The sequence below is a fragment of the Mauremys reevesii genome, linkage group 2 (genome assembly GCF_016161935.1).
Source record: "Mauremys reevesii isolate NIE-2019 linkage group 2, ASM1616193v1, whole genome shotgun sequence".
In the NCBI taxonomy this organism is placed as follows: domain Eukaryota; kingdom Metazoa; phylum Chordata; order Testudines; family Geoemydidae; genus Mauremys; species Mauremys reevesii.
In genome coordinates, this window is record NC_052624.1 from 155,983,128 (window position 1) to 156,003,225 (window position 20,098).

The 20,098-nt window shown below is 47.7% G+C and overlaps 2 protein-coding genes across 3 annotated transcripts in view; one reads left to right on the forward strand and one right to left on the reverse strand.

Annotated features, from left to right (window-relative positions):
- XPO7 (exportin 7) overlaps positions 1–5,434 on the reverse strand; it is an 83,227-nt gene extending 77,793 nt beyond the window's left edge. Inside the window, exon 1 of one of the 2 annotated variants that reach the window (XM_039522579.1) lies at positions 4,602–5,434. In XM_039522579.1, the coding sequence (XP_039378513.1) occupies positions 4,602–4,664 (63 nt within the window). In that variant the 5' untranslated portion in view covers positions 4,665–5,434. The remainder of the gene's footprint in view (positions 1–4,601) is intronic. The other variant, XM_039522580.1, reaches the window with a different exon arrangement.
- Positions 5,435–10,954: 5,520 nt separating this feature from the next.
- Positions 10,955–14,908, forward strand: LOC120397300 (kazal-type serine protease inhibitor domain-containing protein 1-like). Its single transcript, XM_039522998.1, has 4 exons — positions 10,955–11,408; positions 12,992–13,152; positions 13,479–13,626; positions 14,564–14,908. The coding sequence occupies exons 1-4, from the start codon at positions 10,955–10,957 to the stop codon at positions 14,659–14,661; spliced, it is 861 nt and encodes a 286-aa protein (XP_039378932.1). The 3' UTR covers positions 14,662–14,908.
- The last annotated feature ends 5,190 nt before the right edge of the window (positions 14,909–20,098 follow it).

Below are 20,098 nucleotides of genomic sequence, written 5' to 3' on the forward strand. Positions count from 1 at the left end.
GTGAAAAACTTTGAAGAAGCCAACACATTTTCCTCCACTCTCCTCTCAGACATAACTGTTTCATGACACAATCATCTGAACAGAGGATAGAGGAAGTACATGCCTTTATATGTAGTGCCTCTGAGATCAGCAGTCTCTTACAAAAGGTGTTTTACCTGCTTCCTAGGAGAGTAGCACATTCTATAAGACAAGCCACCCGGGCTGGCTAAGAGGAAGAATGGAAGCAGCTAACCAACTACTAGTGATTTCGTCCCCCAAGCTGAAAAGGAGCTGGAGCTTGAGCTTCCCCTTGTTTTACTTTCAGACTTTTGACATTGAAATGATGATAATCACAACACCAAAAATTTATGTATCTAAATCCATGAATTCCTGGGTTCCGTTTAAAATGCCATTCTGATCCACTTGCCACAAAGTTATCCAGTAATTCTGTTGCTCAATGGCTGGACAGTAAAATAAAAATCTAGTTTGCGAAAGAAAACCTGGTAACACTATTTTAAGTTGCACTGTGTATTTTCCCCCTGGTTCTTGAGCAGATCTCAGACTATTCTGGGAAAAGTCCTTCACAAGAGCGGTCAGACAGCCCAATGACACGCCGAAGGTAAAAGCATGGACTAAAAACAAACAAACAAACAATGCAGTATTCTATGCAAAATTATAGTTGGGCAGTGGGCTAAATCGTGATTCTTTTACCAAGCAAACATGAGGTTACAGAGATAGCAAATAGGAAATACATATCTAGTCTCCGGGGTTTCCCTTGGGGCAAAATGTGTTACTTGTTCCCAGAGCCAAGACAATGTCCTTTTGGAATACAGAAATAGCTCCTGAATTTTGTTGGTGTATTAGGGTTTGGGAGTGCCAGGGGATTGGCCCTGCAAGACATTCATTTAAAAAACCCAAACAAACAGTACCCTAAGAATCACACATAAGAGGCTATTAGCATGCATGCAACACAGGTGTTTTTTGTTTTTTTTAAACACTTACTCCAATTTCATGCTTCAGGTTATATGCACTACATGCCAATATATTTATGGGAAAAACTGTCATTTTTCTTGATTTCAGTCTCAAGTTTTCCATTCTTAACTCTGCTCCTCCATTCATCCAAGGACAGATGTTGTTAGAGTGTCTACAACCACATTTTTCCACTGTTTCCAGTACAATAGCTCTGAGGTGAGAGGGCTTTAATTTACAATGAAAGAAAGTATTTCATCCTGCCTCTTCATTTGCTTCCCACCAAAGAACTTCAAGGACCTGGCTCCACATCTGAATCGATCTTACGGCACAAATATAGGCTTCTTCTGAGTTGGAAGTTTGCTGATTTGAATTAACTGCTGCCAGTTTAATTAGAAGTTACAATCGGATGGCTAACATCCCTTTACTTTTGCCATATCACTTGAACCTAGGTTTTTCATATGCAAGCAGTCAGTTAAGTTCTCTCAGACCACCTACTGTACCTATGAAGGTACCTGACCTGTTACATTTCAAAAGAGATTGCACGATAAACCTACAAGTCGGGTTACCCAGAGCAGGTAAAAATAACATGATCACCGATAAAAGTGAGGCAACAATTTTTAATTGATGAAATTAGGTCTTATATTCAGGTCCAGGGGAATCTTCAGGTACAACTCAGTATACAAAGCCACAGAAGCAAGTTGTTACCCTTGCCCTACATCAACATTTTCCCTAAAAGCATATTCTAACTCATCAGGTATCTCCCAATAAGTTTACCCATTTTAGGTTACAGTATGACATCAAATCCTAGATCTAAGAAAGAGAAATACTGCATAGCAAATCTGTTTCCAAGGAGAAAAAAAGACTTATTAGAAAAAACTTTGTGGGGAAAGTACTGATATCTCTTCATCTCCTGTTTCCATCGCATATATTGGAGTTGGAACAACATTCACAGACTGAAAAGAGCAGGTAGAAACATTAACTTAATCAAAGGCAGGAAGGGAAGAGCATCTATACCAGTCGACTAAGACCGCGTAGCTTTCCACAATGATACAGAATTCTCTGTTACAGTCCTTTTCATTCCTAGACCCTGCACAGTAATTCTGAAGAGCTGTCCAGCAGAAAACTATCCCAATTGGCTTTGACTACGTGGATTGCACTCAGAAAAGAAGTGGGATTTTCTACATTCACAGTTCCATTTTTAAAAAAGCTACAGAACATGATGATACAGTCCTTCAGCTGTGGTCTCGAAGAACTCAACTCTTCTTCCACTTTCATCAACTTGCATCATATTGTAAACTCCATAACTCATAATAATTATAAATAAATCTACACTTTTGCACTTTGTTAAGTATTAACATGCAAGTTCTAATGACAGTAACTCTGTGGAGTCAATATTTAATAACTGGACTGGAAGTTTGACAAAATATGGCCACTCTGCTGCTAGTCTTATATACTATATCATCCAGATATCAGTAATCTGAAACACCCTATTATCAAAAACAGAATCAAGTCTCAAGTTATATGCTCTCACTCATCCAAACTTATATTCAATGTCTCCCTGTATCAAGGGTGTTCCAGTTTTTTTTAAACAGGCATAGTTTATAACAGAGCCCCAGACAGCCTACTCACAAAATATCCAAACAACTGGATCAGCATTAGAAATAGTGTGTTGGTTTGTTTTGTTTTAAAAAAAAAAACACTATAACAAACAGGAATTGAATCCACTCATCTAATCAGTGATTTTCCCCTAGCCATAAAAATCCAGAAATCCTGAGGCAGCTTTGAAGGAAGCTAGAAGAGCCTCTTCAGAGGTGCTATACTTTTTTGCCTCAAAGCAAAATAAAAAGACAAAAATAAAATAAAATAAAATAACTCCATTACAGATATGTAATTGTCCATTAGCACTAGTTGTAAAGATTGCACTGATGCCTTCTGATAAGTCTCCTGTAGCTTAGTGACAGGTTAACAGTACTTGCAATAAATCTCCATTGGAGTGGAACATCTTCAAACTTCTTATGTTAAAGTTTAACTAGTGCACCCGAAGCTAGCAATATGAATTATGTTCTTGTGGCCCCAAATTCCATTTGCTTGACCCAATATTTAAAAAAGAAAAAGCCTGTTTTAAAACAACAAGAACAGCAAGAGACACTGTCTCACCGGATTCTGTGGGTCTATCCGTAAAGTCACAAGTTAAGTTGTGAAGCTGATGTGTCACTAATGACAAACCAAAGAATACAGCCGTTCTATAGTGTCTTTATGGCACGTAAATTGTTTAGTAACACAGCAATCCCCAACAGATTATTTAGGCTGCATTTGATAAGATTATTTCAACCCCACAAAACAACCTGAGAATTACATGGGCTATATTCTGAGTTAATAAACTACTCACCCTTGTGGTTTACAGAGGTACCAGATGCAGTAACTATCAAAACTTTTTTTTTGTATTCTGATATCATGCATATAATCACAAATTAAATCATCACTATATTGGGAAAACATTATTTCCTCTATACCATCATTTTGCTGCAATATTTCTAATTCCAGGATGAGTCCTTTACAATGTTCTTCATGAAAGTGTGGCTGTGTAAATTGTTAACAGGGACACTATCCCTTAGATTTGGCTCAAAGTTTAAATTTTGTAAGATCTCTAAATGTATCTCCACAAGCTTTTATTTTGAATCCAACTGAAACAGTTGTTTTTAAATAAATAGTTCCCATTCAGTGTTTCAAAGGTAAACACTGCAAAAGTAAGACCCTGAAAAAGAAACTGACTCTTACATAAAAGCGAAACTGACTACATTGATTTTAGATGTCCAAGCAAAGAGACATAAAAAACTGAAGGACACACATATCATGTGAAATGGAATTTTGAAGCTTTCATTTTTAATACCTTATGATGTTATTAGTGATAGACGATAGTTTGTTTACATACGATTTTTAATTTGACAATGTCTCTTAATAAAATGTTTAACAATAGCCACTTAAAGTTTGCTTTGAAAGCCTTCAGAAAAAGATCACCAATACCATCTAGTTCAGGGGTTCCCAACACTTTGCCTCTGCATCCTGGCCGGCGGTCGAGCATCCGCCAAAATGCCGCCGAAATTTGGTGGCATTGCCTCTGGATGACGCCATTTGCCGCTGACAAGCAGCGTCATCGAGAGGCATCGCCGCTGAAATGCCACTGAATTTCAGCAGCATTTCGGCGGATGCTCGACCTCCGCCACGGTCCTTCGTCTGGCGCCTGCCAGAGGAAAAAGGTTGGGGACCACTGATCTAGTTAAAAAAAACCTTGATGTTAGTTAACACTACCACTACCAACCACTGCTATGCTCTTCAATAAAGTATCACTGAAGTTCAAGATGGAAAGTTAACTATCAGGTCAGCTCCTCCAATCCCTGGCCATTGTTCTCCACTGCTGACACATCTCAGAGACTCATCCAATCCGTACAACATACAAATAAAGGTATTTCCACTGCTTCCCCTGAGAGACCATACCACCATATGGCATATATCAAAGGCAGAAAGTTTCTTTCTGATATTCTAGCTACATTTTCCCTTTCTTAATTTCACCCCATGGATCCTGGCAATAGGGCCCAGAATCTGACAGTCTCAAACCATATGAACTTCATATCAGCAGACATTTTATTTACCTGGTTATGGGAGACAAATAATCCAGGCCATGGTGTCAGACCCAAAGCCAAGACTTCTGCCATGTCAATTTTGAAGCTCCCTCAGTTCTTCTCACTTTGGGGTTGGCAGCCCCTTACTACACTTAACACGAAAGGGGGTGAACACCAGAAGGGCTTAGCAGAATACAGGCAAAAGTTTCCAGTCGTCTCTGCCTATAAAATAACCCAGGAAGACCTTCAAAGCCCTCTGACACTAAGAGTGACCAGGTACTCTAGGTAACGCTGACTCTACAGTGCTTTCAGGCATTATTCCCTGGAGCAAAGTGCCCAGCTGTGGTAGCTGATGGCAGATTGAGGGCTCCAATCCTGGGCAACTGTGCCCCAAATTCCCCTTCTCGCCACCAGCTTTGCGGTGATAGGCTCCCTCCGATGCTGCTGCCCACCCTGGCCTGTTTCTCACCAGTCTTGGGGTGCTGCTAATTGCTGGCACCTGGGAAACTAAAGTGAGCGAAAGCTGCATGCATAATGCAGCCCATGCTCTCCCTGCCAGCTGCTGCCTTGGGTGCAGTCTGTGCTCAGGGACCCCTTGCTCCTGGAGATCCCAGCACCCAGCTGCCCCTTGGTCTGCAAGGCCTCTCCCCTGGCTCCCACCAGTCTGCACAGGGCACGTGTGTGTGTGTGTGTGTGTGTGTGTCGGGGGTATCAATGTTCAAGCACCACTCAGTCGGGGGGGGGGGTGTCTACGCCCCCCTTGACTTCCAGGTGCCCCAGCACTGGGGGGAAGCCCCGCCCCCTTTATCAGAGGGGAGCTGCCCTAGCAGGAGGCGGCCCGGGCCTAGGGGGAGGTGCTCAGTCTCCTGGGCTGCCCGTAACCCGCCCCACACAGAGCGCCGGCACCGCCGCCCCATGCTGGGGGCGCCGCGCCTGGGGGGGGGCGGGGGGCGCCGCTCGCAGCGGGGCCCCGCGCCCCCAGATCCGAGCCACACCCCGGGAGGTGCCCGCAGCCCCCCGGGGGGAGCCGGGCCCCTCGGCCCCAGCAGCTCCCGCGGGCCGGTCTCCCCCGCGTCCGGCCCGGAGCCGCGCGGCCCGGCTGTCCCCTCCCCCGCGCGCTCCCTCCTCACCTGCACATGATCCGCCATTTTGCTCCATTCATGCTCCTCTCTCCTCCCCCCGGCCGGGCCGCCGCGCCTGCGCGCTGCGCCTTCCAGCTCCCGCACTTTACGTAAAGGACCCTGCCGCCAGCCCTGGGGCGGCGGGGTTTAGAGAATGGCGCAGCCCGCTGCGGCGGCGTAAGCGACGCAGTAACGTCAGCGGCTAAGAGAGGAGCGGGGGGAGGGACGGGGACTAGGCTTTGTTTACATGGCTCTTAAAGGCGCCACGCACTGGAAAGGCAGCGCCGGAGCAACAGGCCGGGACCGGGCTGTGAGCCAAAGGGGCAGCCTGTCCTGCACCCTCCGCTTGCCCCGTGCCGGGGGCACTGTCCTAGCACTGCATCTGACCGTGCACTGTACCCCCAGCTAGCCCTGTGCCGGGGGCACTGCCCTCCCACTGCATCTGGCCTTGTCCACTGCCACCTCAGCCGTGTGCCAGGGTCACTGCTGTTCCACTGCATCTGGACCTGCCCTGCACCCTCCCCCATGCCAGGGGCACTGCCCTGCTACTGCATCTGGTCCTGCACTGTGCTGCCCACCTGCCTCGTGCCAGGAGCACTGCCCTCCCACTGCATCTGGCCTTGTCCTGCACCCACCCCAGCCGTGTGCCAGTGTACTGCTCTGCCACTGCATCTGACTGTGCACAGCACCCTCAACTGCATCTGACCATGCACTGCATCCTCAACTAGCTCCATGCTGGGGGAACTGCCCTGCCACTACATCTGGACCTGCCCTGGACCCTCCCCCTGCCCCGTGCCAGGGGCACTGCCTGGCTACTGCATCTGGCTCTGTCCTGCACTCTCCACCGGGTGTGTGCCTGGAGTACTGCTGTACCACTGTATCTGACCAGGCACTGCACTGCCTACCCCAGCCCAGAGCTGAGACACCCTCCTCAGATACATGGCTCTTGTAATGTACCTTAGTCCTCACCTATGTACTATCCTATTCCCTTGGCTCTTCACTCAGCAACACTGAGATATTTGCACCCTGATCTGTACCTTCCCCCATCCCCCCACATACACTATTCCAGTCCTTCATACCCCAGTTTGTTTAATGCACTTTAGCAGGCTATACAGTACAACTCCTTTCCCCCTTGCTATTCAGCCCTACACTGCTCCTCTATCCTGACTTGCAGGACCCAGCTGCTTTTTCTATCCTGGGGCCATACACAGCTCTGATGAGACATCTTAATTGTGACTAGCAATTTCCAATCCAAACTGCATATTCGTTTATATAGAAACATCTCTAGTATTATTGTTGTTTTGTTGGTTGCTGTTTATTTATATAGTACCATACATCTACACCCCTTAGAACCGTTCCTCTACCTTAAATCAGATGTGATCAGTTGGCTGTTTTGTTTATGAAGTCATTATAAATCCAAGAGACATTACCTTTGCCATTCTGGTTGTGAGCCTAGCCTGGCTGACATCATCTCTCTATCTATTCATTTAAGCACATGGCATCACCATGCCAAGCATTTCAGGATCTTTATCAGCACCAGAGACTGCATGCATGGAAGGAAAGGGGATTTTTACTTTTTAATTTGCCCTATTCTGCTCCCCATTCTCCCTTGCCCAACACACACACACATTCGCTAGTTTCAAGCAAATCATGACTCCACAGACAGGGATGATGCAAACTTTGGTGCCCCCTCATGGTTCCAGATTGAATATCGGCTATGATGCAAGATGTTTGTATTGTTCAGTCAACATTCTCACCTGGGGAAGGAATAGATGGCAGCGGTGGATGGAAACACTTCCCTGATGGATTGTATTTTATAACGAACAACCTATCCTAAATTCTCAATTACTGCGGGACAATCTTCACTCATTCATATATTTGCTTTCAACAACCAACTCCCTGTATAATGTTCCAAGAGTGATGTAACCGAATGCTTGGCTGCTAATATCTAAATTGTATTGTTAAATGTATTAATCATATTTGGGTTATTTCTGATTATGTACTATATATATTGTATTACTTTTAAACCAACTTTTGTACTTTTGAATAGAAGCACTGTCTCATGCAGTGACCAAGATGCAACAATAGGTAGAGAACTATATGGCTCCTGATAAATGAATTAACATTGGGAACTTCCAGGCGACCATGTTCAAGAGTGCAGAAGCCCATGGTGCCAGCACAGGACTCGCTGGGGAAAGGAGCTCAGGGAAGATGTTGGGGAGTGGCTGCTTGCAGCCAAATTTTCACACACAGCCTCTAAGTTTAGGTGACTAATTTTGGGTGCCTAACCTGAGACATCTTGGGCCTGAGCTGCAGAGGGACTGAGCCTTTAGAACCCACAATCATTTGAGTCAGAGCTGTGGGTACTCATCAAAACTGGAGTCCAGGAGGTATTTCACGTTGGGCATTCCAAATCAGAGGCCATTGCTGAAAATGTCAGCTTTACCCTGTAGTATGTATGGCGCTGTAGCCCCCAACTCTGAGCTGCATGCAGCTTTAGCTAAGTCTTACAGTTTTAAAGCAAAAGGCAAACAAAACAAATCCTAGCCTCATGTCCTAGGAACAGATTATCTATCTATCTATCTATCTATCTATCTATCTATCCCATCAACACAATATCCAGATGCCATATACACAACTCAGAGGTACAGCAAAGGATCAGAATTTCACTCCTTCCCCTCCTTCTACTGAGTTGAGAGTCAGTCCTTTTGTTGCTAGGTTGTGGCATGATTTTGCTATATAGCCATGTGCTTTATTTGTCTGGCTGGTTTTTTAGGTTTGAAATGCTTTCTGTTTGCTTTTCATTGCATGGCATTTATAGACCCATCACGGCAGGCACCCTGCAAATAGACAGCAGTAGTTGCATCTCTATTCTAACTTCCTTCTTGGTATCTCTTTTCTGTCTCATGCCAGGTTTACAGGGCATGCGTGGGCAGAATAGGAGCTTGGAAGCAGTGAGTATAGGTATATGATGTATGTGGGCAAAGGTGAGATGAAGACTTTGATCATCAGAGTTTGTAGATCTGACATATGGTCTGTGGTACCCCCCAAAAATAAGCTCTGACCTTTTGCATTCTTGCCAGCCCCAGAAATCTTCCTAGCTCTGAACATAGCCCACCAACAATGAAAGATCTCAGCACTTTTAACTTCTGTACCACCCAGCCTGCCTGTGCCTACAATCCTTGCCTCAACTGACACAGAGAGTAGTTCCCTTCCACCAATTTTTTTATCTCCTTTCCCTACGCTTTCTTCCTGGAAAATTCTCCAAAGAACAGAGCAGCCCCACATCCAGCTGTCTTTCCTTCTTGAAAGAGCTCTATGATCACTCAAACTGCCCAAATGACCTTGATCTGGGGCCAGCAGGAACTTGAAAAGGAATCTGGGAAAGTCAAAGCAAAGTGAAGGGCAAGTACATTTCCCCTCTGATCTGAGCAGCTCAGCAGGAAGGAGTCTGGCCTCAATTATCAAGTCTCATTCCAAACAAAAGCTAGAATGGAGGCCAGGGGCTGAACACACAGTGCTGCCTCCGGGAAAGGAAGAACAGCTGCTTGCTAGACTCCCGTCAGGCAAGCTGTCACAATCACACCTGCTGTCTCTGAGGGTGCCACCTGCACAACTTATCAGCTTATAAATACAAGCGGAGGGAGGATTTTTCTCCCTTCCCTGCAGGGACTGTGCTGGGCTGTGTTTGAAGGTGGAAGGTCCAGGATCGCTCTGTGGCTGCATACCGCAGTGGATCAACCTTGGGCTTAGCATCTGCAAAGACAAGATGGGCCATGGAGACTCCTGGGGCTGGGGGAGATCTCAGCAAAATAGGGACAGCTGAGAAAGGAAGAATCAATGAGGAAGGAGGTTGGAGAAAAGAAAGGAAACAGGTTGCCCTTATGCACAGGGAATAATACCTTGAGCCAGGAATAGCCCCTATGGAGCCAATGACACTGCTTGTGGAATAAGGTACTAATCAGTGTGGTAGTGAATCACAATCAGGCCATAGGGAGTGTGAGGGAGAGGGAAGGGATCTGAAGGAAAGAGAGGAGGGTGAGAGGAGAAACATAAAGGGAGGAGATAGAAAGAGAAAACCCCACTGCTTCTTTAAAATACTCCAGTGTTTCACCAGCCACACTCTGTCACTAATGCAAGAGCTGAGGCCTAGTCCTGATCTCCCTTACACCAGTGTAACTCCCTTGATCCCAATGGCACTGCTCCTGATTTATACTAGAATGAGACAGGTAGGAGACTTGAAGGGTTTGGGAGCTTCCAGGAGAATGCGGCAATACTTTTAGGGTCTGGCCTCACTTGGAGCTGGGAGACGCACTTGTGTGAGCTCTCATACGGCTAGAATGCTAAAAACAGAGTGTAGCCATGGCAGCATGGGTGGCAGGATGGATTAGCTGCCCCGAGTACATGCCCAGCCCAGCCCCTATGTGCGTACTTGGGGCAGCTAGCCTGTCCCGCCGCTCATCCACGTTGGCTACACTCTCTTTTCAGAGCTAGCGTGAGCATGTCTCCTTAGGGTGGGAATTCCGCCCCCAGCACCAAGGGTAGGCATACCCTTACAGAGAACCCTTAGGGGAAAGCCCCATAGAACTGAATAGATCACCTTTCTATAGGTGCTGTGAATCCCTCCGCTAGGACTGAATAGCGACTTCTGTCCCTGCTATAGAAGTCTATCGGATGGCTGAAAAACCCAGACAAAGTCTACAAGGAGCTTTATCTATATATAGCACTTATTGCCATATATACAGATAAAGAGGACGACAGGATAAGAGTGAGGGTGAAAGAGCAAAAAGATAAACAGAGAGAACTGGAGAGGAGGAGAGACCAAGGAGAAAGCAGGCCTATCCACGTGCTTCCTCCTCACAAACCCACCCAGCCAACTACAAAGACAAGGCAAGATCCTTTTGTATTTATCTCCCTTTGCAATGCAACTCTTAATGGGAAGCATCTGTGGGATACAGATGGTCTCTGGAGGAGCCCAGCCAGGGCTGGATTGGATCCCTCCAAAGACATCCTCTTTCCTCTTGCTCTGTCCTGTCTGTTGATTGAAACCAGAGCCTGCCTGCCAAGGGAGTGTGAGAAGAGGGCGGGGAGAGGAGGGTTGCTCATGCTGCTGGAGTTATTAGTGTTTGGCTCTGAGTGGAAACTAGAGGATCCGGACGTGGGGCTCCATCTGCACCCAGCTCACACTTCCAAGTGGGTCAGAAGAGACTTGGTGCCCTGTTCCTTGCAGGGAAGAAGAGGCACCCAGAGATAATTTGCAGAATGTTGCTACTGCTGGTGATGGGTCTGGCTTGGTCCTTCCATGGAGCCTCCTGCTTGCCGCATCCCACTGGACTCACATGGGCAGAAGAGGGTGCAGAAGGACAGTGTCAGTGTGTGCCACAGCTGTGCCCTAGAGCCACAACCTGCCCAGCAGGCTTGGTGCGTGACCACTGTGGCTGCTGCCTGGAGTGCGGGAATGCTGAGGGGCAGCTCTGCGACCTGGATGGCAGTGGCACCTTCTATGGGCGGTGCGGAGAGAATCTGGAGTGCCAGCTGGACATCCAGGAGCTAGGCTATGGGGGGATCCCCGAGCCACAATGTGTGTGCAGGTCCCAGGCGGCCGTGTGTGGCTCCGATCACATCACCTACCAGAACATCTGCAAGTTCCAGGAGGCCGTGCGTGAGAGAGAGGGGCGGAACCTCAGCATCACCAGCGATGGGCCCTGCCTAGCAGGTAACGGCCCACCTCCTTGTTGGCCCTCTGCTGCTTGGAGAGAGACTGGGAGGGGGAAGGTGGCCCAGGGATAGACGAGGGATCCGGCCACTTTTCCAGCATACCTGGGGTGAGGTGAAGAATGGCACAGGAAGTATCTAATCCTCCAAGCCATGGCCAGATTCCATTGGCCAGGCGTCTATCATCGGACAGCTTAGATGGCTGGGAGGGCCCTTCAGGGAAGTCTTTAGCATTCTGGGCCTCTCAGCAAGGCTGTTATTGGGCAGGTGGAGCCTCTCAATCTCTCTTTCTGCCAGCAAACCCTTTCACCTCCTTCCTTGATCAATCCACACAAGAGATCAGGGGACTTGAATGCCCTAAAGGGCTTTCAGAGCTGTCCTGCAAATTGGGTTTCCTTGTGCGCTGGGCTCCCCTGTGAGCTAGCTTCCCAACCCCCTCCCAGGTAGCCTTAAAAGCCAGAGCCGGATTCCTTCAGGTGCTGATTTATAATGAAAGGAAATTGGGCAGAGAGAATATTCAGGTGCATGTGTATATTAAAAACGAACACATCCATTCACCATCCCATCCACAGGCAGCTGCACTGCAGTTATGATTTATGTATGTACTGTGCGTGTGTACCATATATATGGTCTATATGTATTCTTTGTATATATACATATTGTATTCAAGTACCATATGGATATATGTACACAGTGTCTTATGTACCATGTTATTGTATATGTGCATGTACCATAGGTATATTGTATTAGTACTATATGTATGTACCATATGTGAATGTATGTACTGTGTATATCTGTATGTACCATAAGTAGATAACATACATATGTACTGTACATAAGTATATGGGGCCAGATCCTCATCTGAGATGTCGATGCAGCAGTGCTGCTTTACCCCACTGGAGATATGGCACTTTAAAATGTGGTTATGTATGTGCCACATGTGTATTTGCTCCATATGTATTTTATGTATCATATGTGGGGGTTAGAGATAGAAGGCCCAATTCTGCAACCCTTACTCACACCAGCAGTAGCCCTTACTCATGCAAGTTTTCCCACTGGCTTCCCTGGGGCTACTTCTGTGTGTAAGAGTTGCCTGTAGCACAGGGCTCCTTTGGGATGAAAGGCTCTAGAAAAATGCAAGTTAATGGTAGTGATTATTATTAATGGCTAGACATGGGCCAAAAGCCAAATCGCAATCTGGATCCGAATCTGAACTCTGTGGCTCAGACCCATCAGTGACATCTAAAATCAACAATGAATTCAGTGTATTTCTCACAGTCTGTTTCCTCTGATACAGTGGGCTGGGATCAGGCAGAGGGCGTGGTTCATTGCCGCACTCGTTAAGGTGACTTGTGTTATTTCCTAGCCATGTAGACTGACCAGGCAGAGTGAGTGGCTAGATAGGATAGGAGTAGCTGCTGCTTAATAAGATGCTTTGATTGTTTAAATCTCTGCCATGCTTCCTGCAGCAGCCTGTATGATTCTGGTTAAGGGAGGTTCATTTCTGTCTGGTGATGGAGGCGGATTAGGTTCTGACCTCCTGAGCTTCTAAAATCCTCGGCCTATTGTCTGGATTCTGTGCAGTTCCCCAGATCAAGCACCATCCCCAAGACCAGGTGAATGTGTCGGGCCATGATGTGATCTTCATGTGTGAGGTCTTTGCCTACCCCATGGCCCTCGTGGAATGGAGGAAGGATGAACAAGAATTTGCTCTACCTGGAGATGATCCTCACATCTCCGTCCAGGTGAGTGACACCGTCACAACCCCGCCTAGGCAAAGGGTCCCCAAGCTCAGCTCCACCCAGGTGAGGGTCCTTGAGGCAGCTCCATGTAGGTGAATGACCCTGACTCAGCTCCGCTCAGGTGAATGGACCCAACTCAGCTCGGCCCTCATGAGTGACCCTGACATGCACCTCTGTCCAGGTGCATCACACACTTATCTCCATCTCAGTGAGTCTCCTCCATGCTCAGTGAGATCTGGAGGCCCTCTGGGTGTGTGCATTTTTCTGACCGGCCCAGCTTGGCAATCAACTGTGGGACTCATTTGCCCTAACTCTCTTCCTGCTCTCAGTCCAGAGGTGGCCCTTTGAAATACGAGCTGTCCAGCTGGCTGCAGATTGAAGGGGTGAGGAAGGCGGACAGAGGCACCTACTTCTGCATTGCACACAACAAGCTGGGCAATGCCACTGCCAAAGCTACTCTTCTTGTCGTCAGTGCAGGTACCTTGTGTCCCTGCCCGCTTTGTGTGCATGCAAGGAAACAAGAGACGAAAGAAACAATCTCGCACTCTCAGTATGAGGCCTCCTGAAGGGCCCAAGCTCTATCCTTGACCCAGAGAATCAAAGGCAGGCCTGGCTGCAATGAAATGTTGGTTGTCATGGCTTCGTATGCCAGGGCAGGTTTAGGCTGCCCTCAGTTACATCTGGGCAGCTCTGCTGACTTCAACTGAGTTGCATCCATGTAACCATCAAGCGGGATTCAGTCTGGAGATTTGATATATTCACTGGAAAACACCATGTTACGCCAGCAGAGTTGCTGGAGAGGGGAGAGGTAGACACAAGGAGAAAGGAGGAGGGAGGAGGGAGATGAAGGCAATCGGGGATGAAGGGAAGGGGGACAGAAAGAGGGAGATTGGGAGGGAGGGAAGGCCTTTTGCAATGAAATCCTTGGCTCTGTCTCCATTTTTAGGGGAAACTGGAGGGGAAATTACGCAAGCAGCCAATCAACATCACCAGACAGGCACTGCAGAACCAGCTAGAGAGAATGGCCCAGGATAGAAGACTATGGAGATCTGTTGCATGAATGAATGAATGATGGAGGGGAAATGATAAGATCTGAGGCTGGGCCCCTGTCCCACCCATTCCAGAGGAAGAGAGGTGGAGGGGGAGAGAGATTCAGGATTTGCCAGCCCATGTGCAGATAGTCTGCAGAGCTTCCCTGTGAGCCAGAGGCAGGGGCCAGTCTCAGGTCTGCTGCATGGCATTCAGTGGGGAAAGGCCTAGGTCAGAAACACCCTCCCAAGATGCTACACTATGGGCAGAGGCAGAAACTGGAACAATTGCTACAGAGCCCACCTGGGCTTCTCTTATCCCTCTCACTGATCCTGCCTCTCCCTTTCCTTTACCCCTATCTCTTGCCCTCTGTGTTCTGCTGCAGAAGCTGCTCCCCCTGCTCTGTTTAGCTCCCCAGTGAACCCAGGAGAAGAGGCTCCCACAGCCAGCGAGGAAGAGGAGGATTACTCTGATTATTACTAACGTGGTGCCATCCCTGCCCCCGGCTGACTGACCCTGCTGCAGAAATCAGAATGGGCCGCGACAGGACAGGGGAAGCAGATGAGCCTGGAGGGCAGGGCTTTTCCAGCTTCCTCTGGCTGGTGCTGAGATGCCCTGGATCCTGGATGCCAACAGCCATGGGCCAGGTCTCTCATGAAGGACATTAGGATATGGGCAAGAAACTCTGAAGCTGACTCTCCTGCCACTGGCTTGCCTGGGGAATGGGTAAACGGACTCTTGAGGGTTAGGAAGTGCCCCATCCTAGCATGCCCTAACCCTGTACCCTTCACTGAGGCAGTGGTGTTCAAAGAGATCAAAGGGGCCGTTCGACTGAAGAAGCCAAATGGACATTGACTAGATGCCCTTACTGCTACCGAATGCTGCAGTAACACAGCTGTCCTCTGGAGAGCTACTGTGCAATGTGGTGCTCTCGCACTCGTAACCCTTCCACAGAGGAGTGAAATTCCACTCTGTGTAGCGGGGTCAACACAAAGCCTGGGCATCACTTCAGTCCCACTGAGTCCCTGCTGTGCAAAGGGCCAGCATGAGGGCTGTGCTTAAGTGAAGCACAGGCTTTCTCTCACCTTCTGTACACAGGTGAATGTCACTCAGGGCCTTCATTTTAATGCTCCACATTCTGCTGGGGAACAGGGGAGTGCTGCTGAGGTTACAGTTGTAAAGATGCTCCAGTGCTCCAGGGATGGTAAGGGCTGGGTTGTAGGGGAACAAAAAATGATGTGCGTGCAGTGCTGGGGAGCACAGTTGGCATGATTTCCCTCTAACCTAGCCAGGGGGAGACGAGGGAGAAGATTTCAGGGGAACCTTAGGCAGATGCACAGGTTCTCTGCACCCCCCTGCAGTGTATCAGAAGCAGGACTGTACCCAAGCCTGTCCCAGCAGCTGCAGGATCCTAATGCAGCCTGGGCTCTCTTCTTGCCAGAGGATGCAGAGGGTGGAAGGGATGGGGGTGGGAGTGAGGGAACAGAACAGACTGGAGAGTGGAGCACCTAGTTGAAAGGAGGCTGTATCTGGTTTGCAAGCACTCAAGGAAAGAAAATGATTAGCTGTGAAAGATGCTTCCTATGAGACCTGTAACGGTTTATATCCTATCTGCAGCGAGGGTTTAAATAACAGCCTGTTTCTGGGTAGAGAAGAGTCTGGGTCTCATGTATATTTTAAATAATTCCAAATAATTTCATTCCTAGTTATGTCCAGCTGGTGAGGGAACATGATCTCCTGTGGTTTCTTGCAGTGATAACACTTTGCCTGGCTCCGGTGCCTTAAGATCAGGGCCCATTGCAAACATTAGCTGATTCAGCCTCACAGGAGCATATCATTGTCTTCATTTTACAGATGGGGAAACTGAGTTACAGGGAGGGCAAGTAAGTGACTTGCCCAAGGTCATGCAGTCATGAGCAGAGAGGCATTAGTCCCTCTCTGTGGGCCAGGTTTCATTGTCAGAAAAGCTTGCCCTTTAATTAGGTGCGTAAGCAGGCGCTGAAGCTCTTCTGAAAACCTGGACCCAGCTGTGGATGCTGAGGCTTGCTGCAAATTCTGGCATCTGATGTCTCTGAGGTAACCACATCTGGAATATCGTGTTCAGTCCTGGGCACCACATTCCCAGATGCACATCGACAGACTGGAAGGAGTTCAGAGAAGAATGACAAGGATGATCAAGGAGGTGAGGAAAGATTAAAAGAGCTAAATCCGTCTGGTTTAGCTAAGCAATGACTGAAAGGGGATGTGCTAACAGCCTGACAATATCAGAAGGCTGTGAACTCCCAGAAAGGAGGAGCCTTATTTATGGTGATACAGGGGATTAACTAGGAGGAATGGGATCCCAGTTATTATTTATTTTGCAGTAGCCTGGGACCCCGCAGTCCCATTGTATATAGCAAAGAGACAGTCCCTGCCCCCAAAGAACTTGGATGCAAATAATAGTACTAGGAAAGGGAATATCAGGACAGCCTTCCCGATGGTGAGAGCTATAAGGTGGTCTGGGAGTTCCATCGCTTGGGACATTTAGGACTAAACTCTAGAAATCAGGCAATAGGGAAGAATCCTGCATAGGTCTCTTCTATGAACCCAGGAGTCCTGGGTCCCGGTTCCCTGCTCTAACGGCGAGAGCATGTGAATGCTCGCTTGCCAAAGGTCTTTGCAGTAAATCCTCTGTACAATATTAGGACGAGCACAAGGTGCTCCCACACAGGTACTTCTTGGGCAATCACGGCCCCTTCCATGTTCTTGGGGAAGAGGGTGTGTTGGTGTGAGTTACAGCCTGGTGCCTCCTTGAAAAGCCCCAGATATGAAATGTCCCTTGCAAAGACCCTTGCACTGGTCTGAACTCATTGGAAAATCTGGATAACACTTCCCCATCCCAGGCACCATCTCCTCTTTCCCCAGCCCTTCATCCCAACTCAGGACCCCCCAGGCAGGACAGGAGCAGGTGTGCTGCCTGCTGCTGTGCCTCATGGAGGAAGCTCTGGAAGGATGGCAACAAGTCAAGATTATGGCCTTTGTGTGACCCACAGCTGGTCTTAAAGGGACAGTGGTCTGGGATGGCCACTCACTTTCCCTCTCGCACCTGTGATTGCTCCCCAAGACCCTTTTCCTCTTGCCCAATGACTACTTCTGTTATTCCAAACACCTGGAACAGAGTAACTGGCCTTTCACACGACCTTCAAGTGTCAGTGCCCCATTTCAGCAGGGATTATATTTTTCTGTAGACTGAGCACATTGTGGTCTCTACCATCATGCAAAAATTATTGTAATTATTATTAGAAATAAAGTGATTGAAATAATAAAATATGATTGGTTTAATTTCATTTAGCTTAACTAGAAATGGGCTCAAACAGCTACCCTCGAGCCAAACCTGCCCAAACGTTAGAGACGTTTGTGTATGTGAAGGCTGCAATGGACCCAACGGGGACACCGGATTCACACGTCCCCAAATTTTGGGAAAGCTCAGATTCGGATCTGTACCCAAGCTTGGGGATTCAGGCCTGATGATGATGGTCTCTCATCCCGCGGCCCGATCTATGTTTCAAGTTAAAATGAAATATGCCAAAGAAGCATCAGGTCTGCAGTGCAAGTCCTTCCCTTCACCCCAGCAGATAGAAAATGGGAATGTTCAGTATTCAGGCTGCCCTGTGTCCCAGTAAAGGGAGTATAGATCAGATATTCTTGGGATTTAGCAATATAGTGATGAAGCGGTTCTGGTCTGATAGTCCCTGGGTAGCCATTCGGATGTTGAGGGAATGTGGACCCAGTTCCCATGCTCCCAGACAATCAGTGTGGCTCAGAAATATTACAGATGCCCCCAGTGTGGCTGAAGCAACAAGGAACCAGATCTATTCACCAGATGCCTAATGTGTCAATGCAATGGTATGGGATGAGTATACCTCGGCTGCCCAATCTGCCAGCAAAAGCATACAGCTCAGATAGCATCTGGCTGTGCAATCTGTTAACAAGATGGTACAAATCTTTGGTCCCCTAGATGCCCAGCATGGGGAAGAGATTCCGCTTGGATATTCTGAGGATGCTCAATATGCCAGGGAAGGGATGCAGGTTGGATAGTCCACAGACACCTGGAATGTCATGGCTCTGATATCTCTGGCTGAGCCATCTGGTGAAATATGGATCCTATTCATAGGGTGCTCGGTATACCAGTGAAATGATGGAAAGAGAAACAACATCTCTGAGCCTCTCTCTAAATAAACCAAAGTGCCTTCAGCGTGCTGTCTCCAAGTGGGGTTATTTCAGTGTCAGTTTTCTTGTCCCTGTAAAATACAGCACCTCTGGAATTTGTTTGCAGAAACAAAGCAGTGTGTATGGGGGCTGTATGGAATAATCATTGGGGCATCTTCAGATGGAAGTTCTGAGCAGTTAGGGCTGTTAAAGATCCCATGGCACTTTCCCTAAGAGTCACGGAGCCAAACTTTTATCTCAGCTACACCAGGGCAAATACAGAATAGCTCCACTGAAGTTGATGGAGCCATTCCAGATTTACACTGATGTAACTGAAATTAGAATAAGGCCTTTTGCATTAACCCTGGTGTCCTGACCAAATCTGTTATTCTATTCTGCCTCTTTAAATCCCCCTGGCGGTTTCAACTGGGTTTGGGATTCTTCTTCACTTGCTGTCCTAAAATTTCTGTGTAATGATGCCATATTACATAGCTGCTGCCTCCTGCCTCAGAGGTGGCTGTGTTTCAGTGGGAGGGGGTGGGGGATGGGCGAAGTGATTCTTGGACATCTTGTTTGCAATGTACTATAGGTTACTTACAGGTAAAAGATGCTATATAACATTTTGTAGCATTATTGTCAGTCTCGTTAGAGACCTGTCCCCTTGATTGGTGCCATATCCAAAAACTTAATTGCCTGCCACAACACCACCTATGCAGCATAATGGGAATCAAATGACCCGGGAAAATCACCAACAATGAAATACTACGGCTGGCAACAATGCCAGCACGGAGGAAACTGACTTGGGTCGGAACAATCGACTGCCTAAGAGAGTTCTGTACAGTGCATTTGAAAAAGGCAGTAAGTAGATTGGCCATCCCAAACTCTGCTACAAGGATTGCATCAAGCAGCACATACTTAGTGACCTGGGAGGATACAGGCCATGACAGGTGAGCTTAGTACTCTACTGTGAAGGAAGGATAGCTCAGTGGTTTGAGCATTAACCTGCTAAACCCAGGGTTGTGAGTTCAATCCTTGAGGAGGCCACTTAGGGATCTGGGGCAAAAATTGGTCCTGCTAGTGAAGGCAGGGGGCTGGACTCGATGACCTTTCAAGGTCCCTTCCAGTTCTAGGAGATTAGTATATCTCCAATTATTACTTTGACAGGTGAGCTTGGTACTCTGCTATGAAGGAAGCAGAATGTCATTGCTCCATCTTGCCTGTCAGTAGGAGGGAATGTAGATACCAATTTGCCTTGATGCATTTCCTGAACCCAACACGTGGAAACTGATTTCCAGTTGCAGTTGTATTCAAATACAAGTGACAGTTATTATTATTGTCAGACACGTAGAGAACACGGGAGGGGTGAATTGGCCACTAGAGGGTGCTCTGACAGATGTAGACCTACACTTGCAGGTAGGAAAGGTGCTTAGTTCATGCAAAGCGCATGCCAGCTGCTTCTGCTCAGACCCTCCCTTACTTCTCCAGAGGGGCCAAGCCAGCCCCATTTGCCAGCAGGGTATAGGGAAGCCCATGCGGTTAGCTAATGTGTGCACTTTCTCCCCTAGGGTCTCTCTTGTAACTAATGTATCCCAGCCCCATTGTCTGAGGGTGTAGGATCCCCTCACACACACACTGTTTGAGCCCGGGATTCCCAGAGCAGCAGCACACAGCACCAAGTTAAATCATGTTCCATTGCATCAAATGTAAGCGACCTGTTTCCACTGTCCCTCAA

What these genes read in the sequence shown, in the direction of transcription:
- LOC120397300 (XM_039522998.1), top strand. Translation starts at nt 10,955, where the DNA reads ATGTTGCTACTGCTGGTGATGGGTCTGGCTTGGTCCTTCCATGGAGCC. An exon ending in CGATGGGCCCTGCCTAGCAG is followed by an intron (nt 11,409 to 12,991) that starts GTAACGGCCCAC and finishes GATTCTGTGCAG; the next exon opens with TTCCCCAGATCAAGCACCAT. An exon ending in ATCCTCACATCTCCGTCCAG is followed by an intron (nt 13,153 to 13,478) that starts GTGAGTGACACC and finishes TCCTGCTCTCAG; the next exon opens with TCCAGAGGTGGCCCTTTGAA.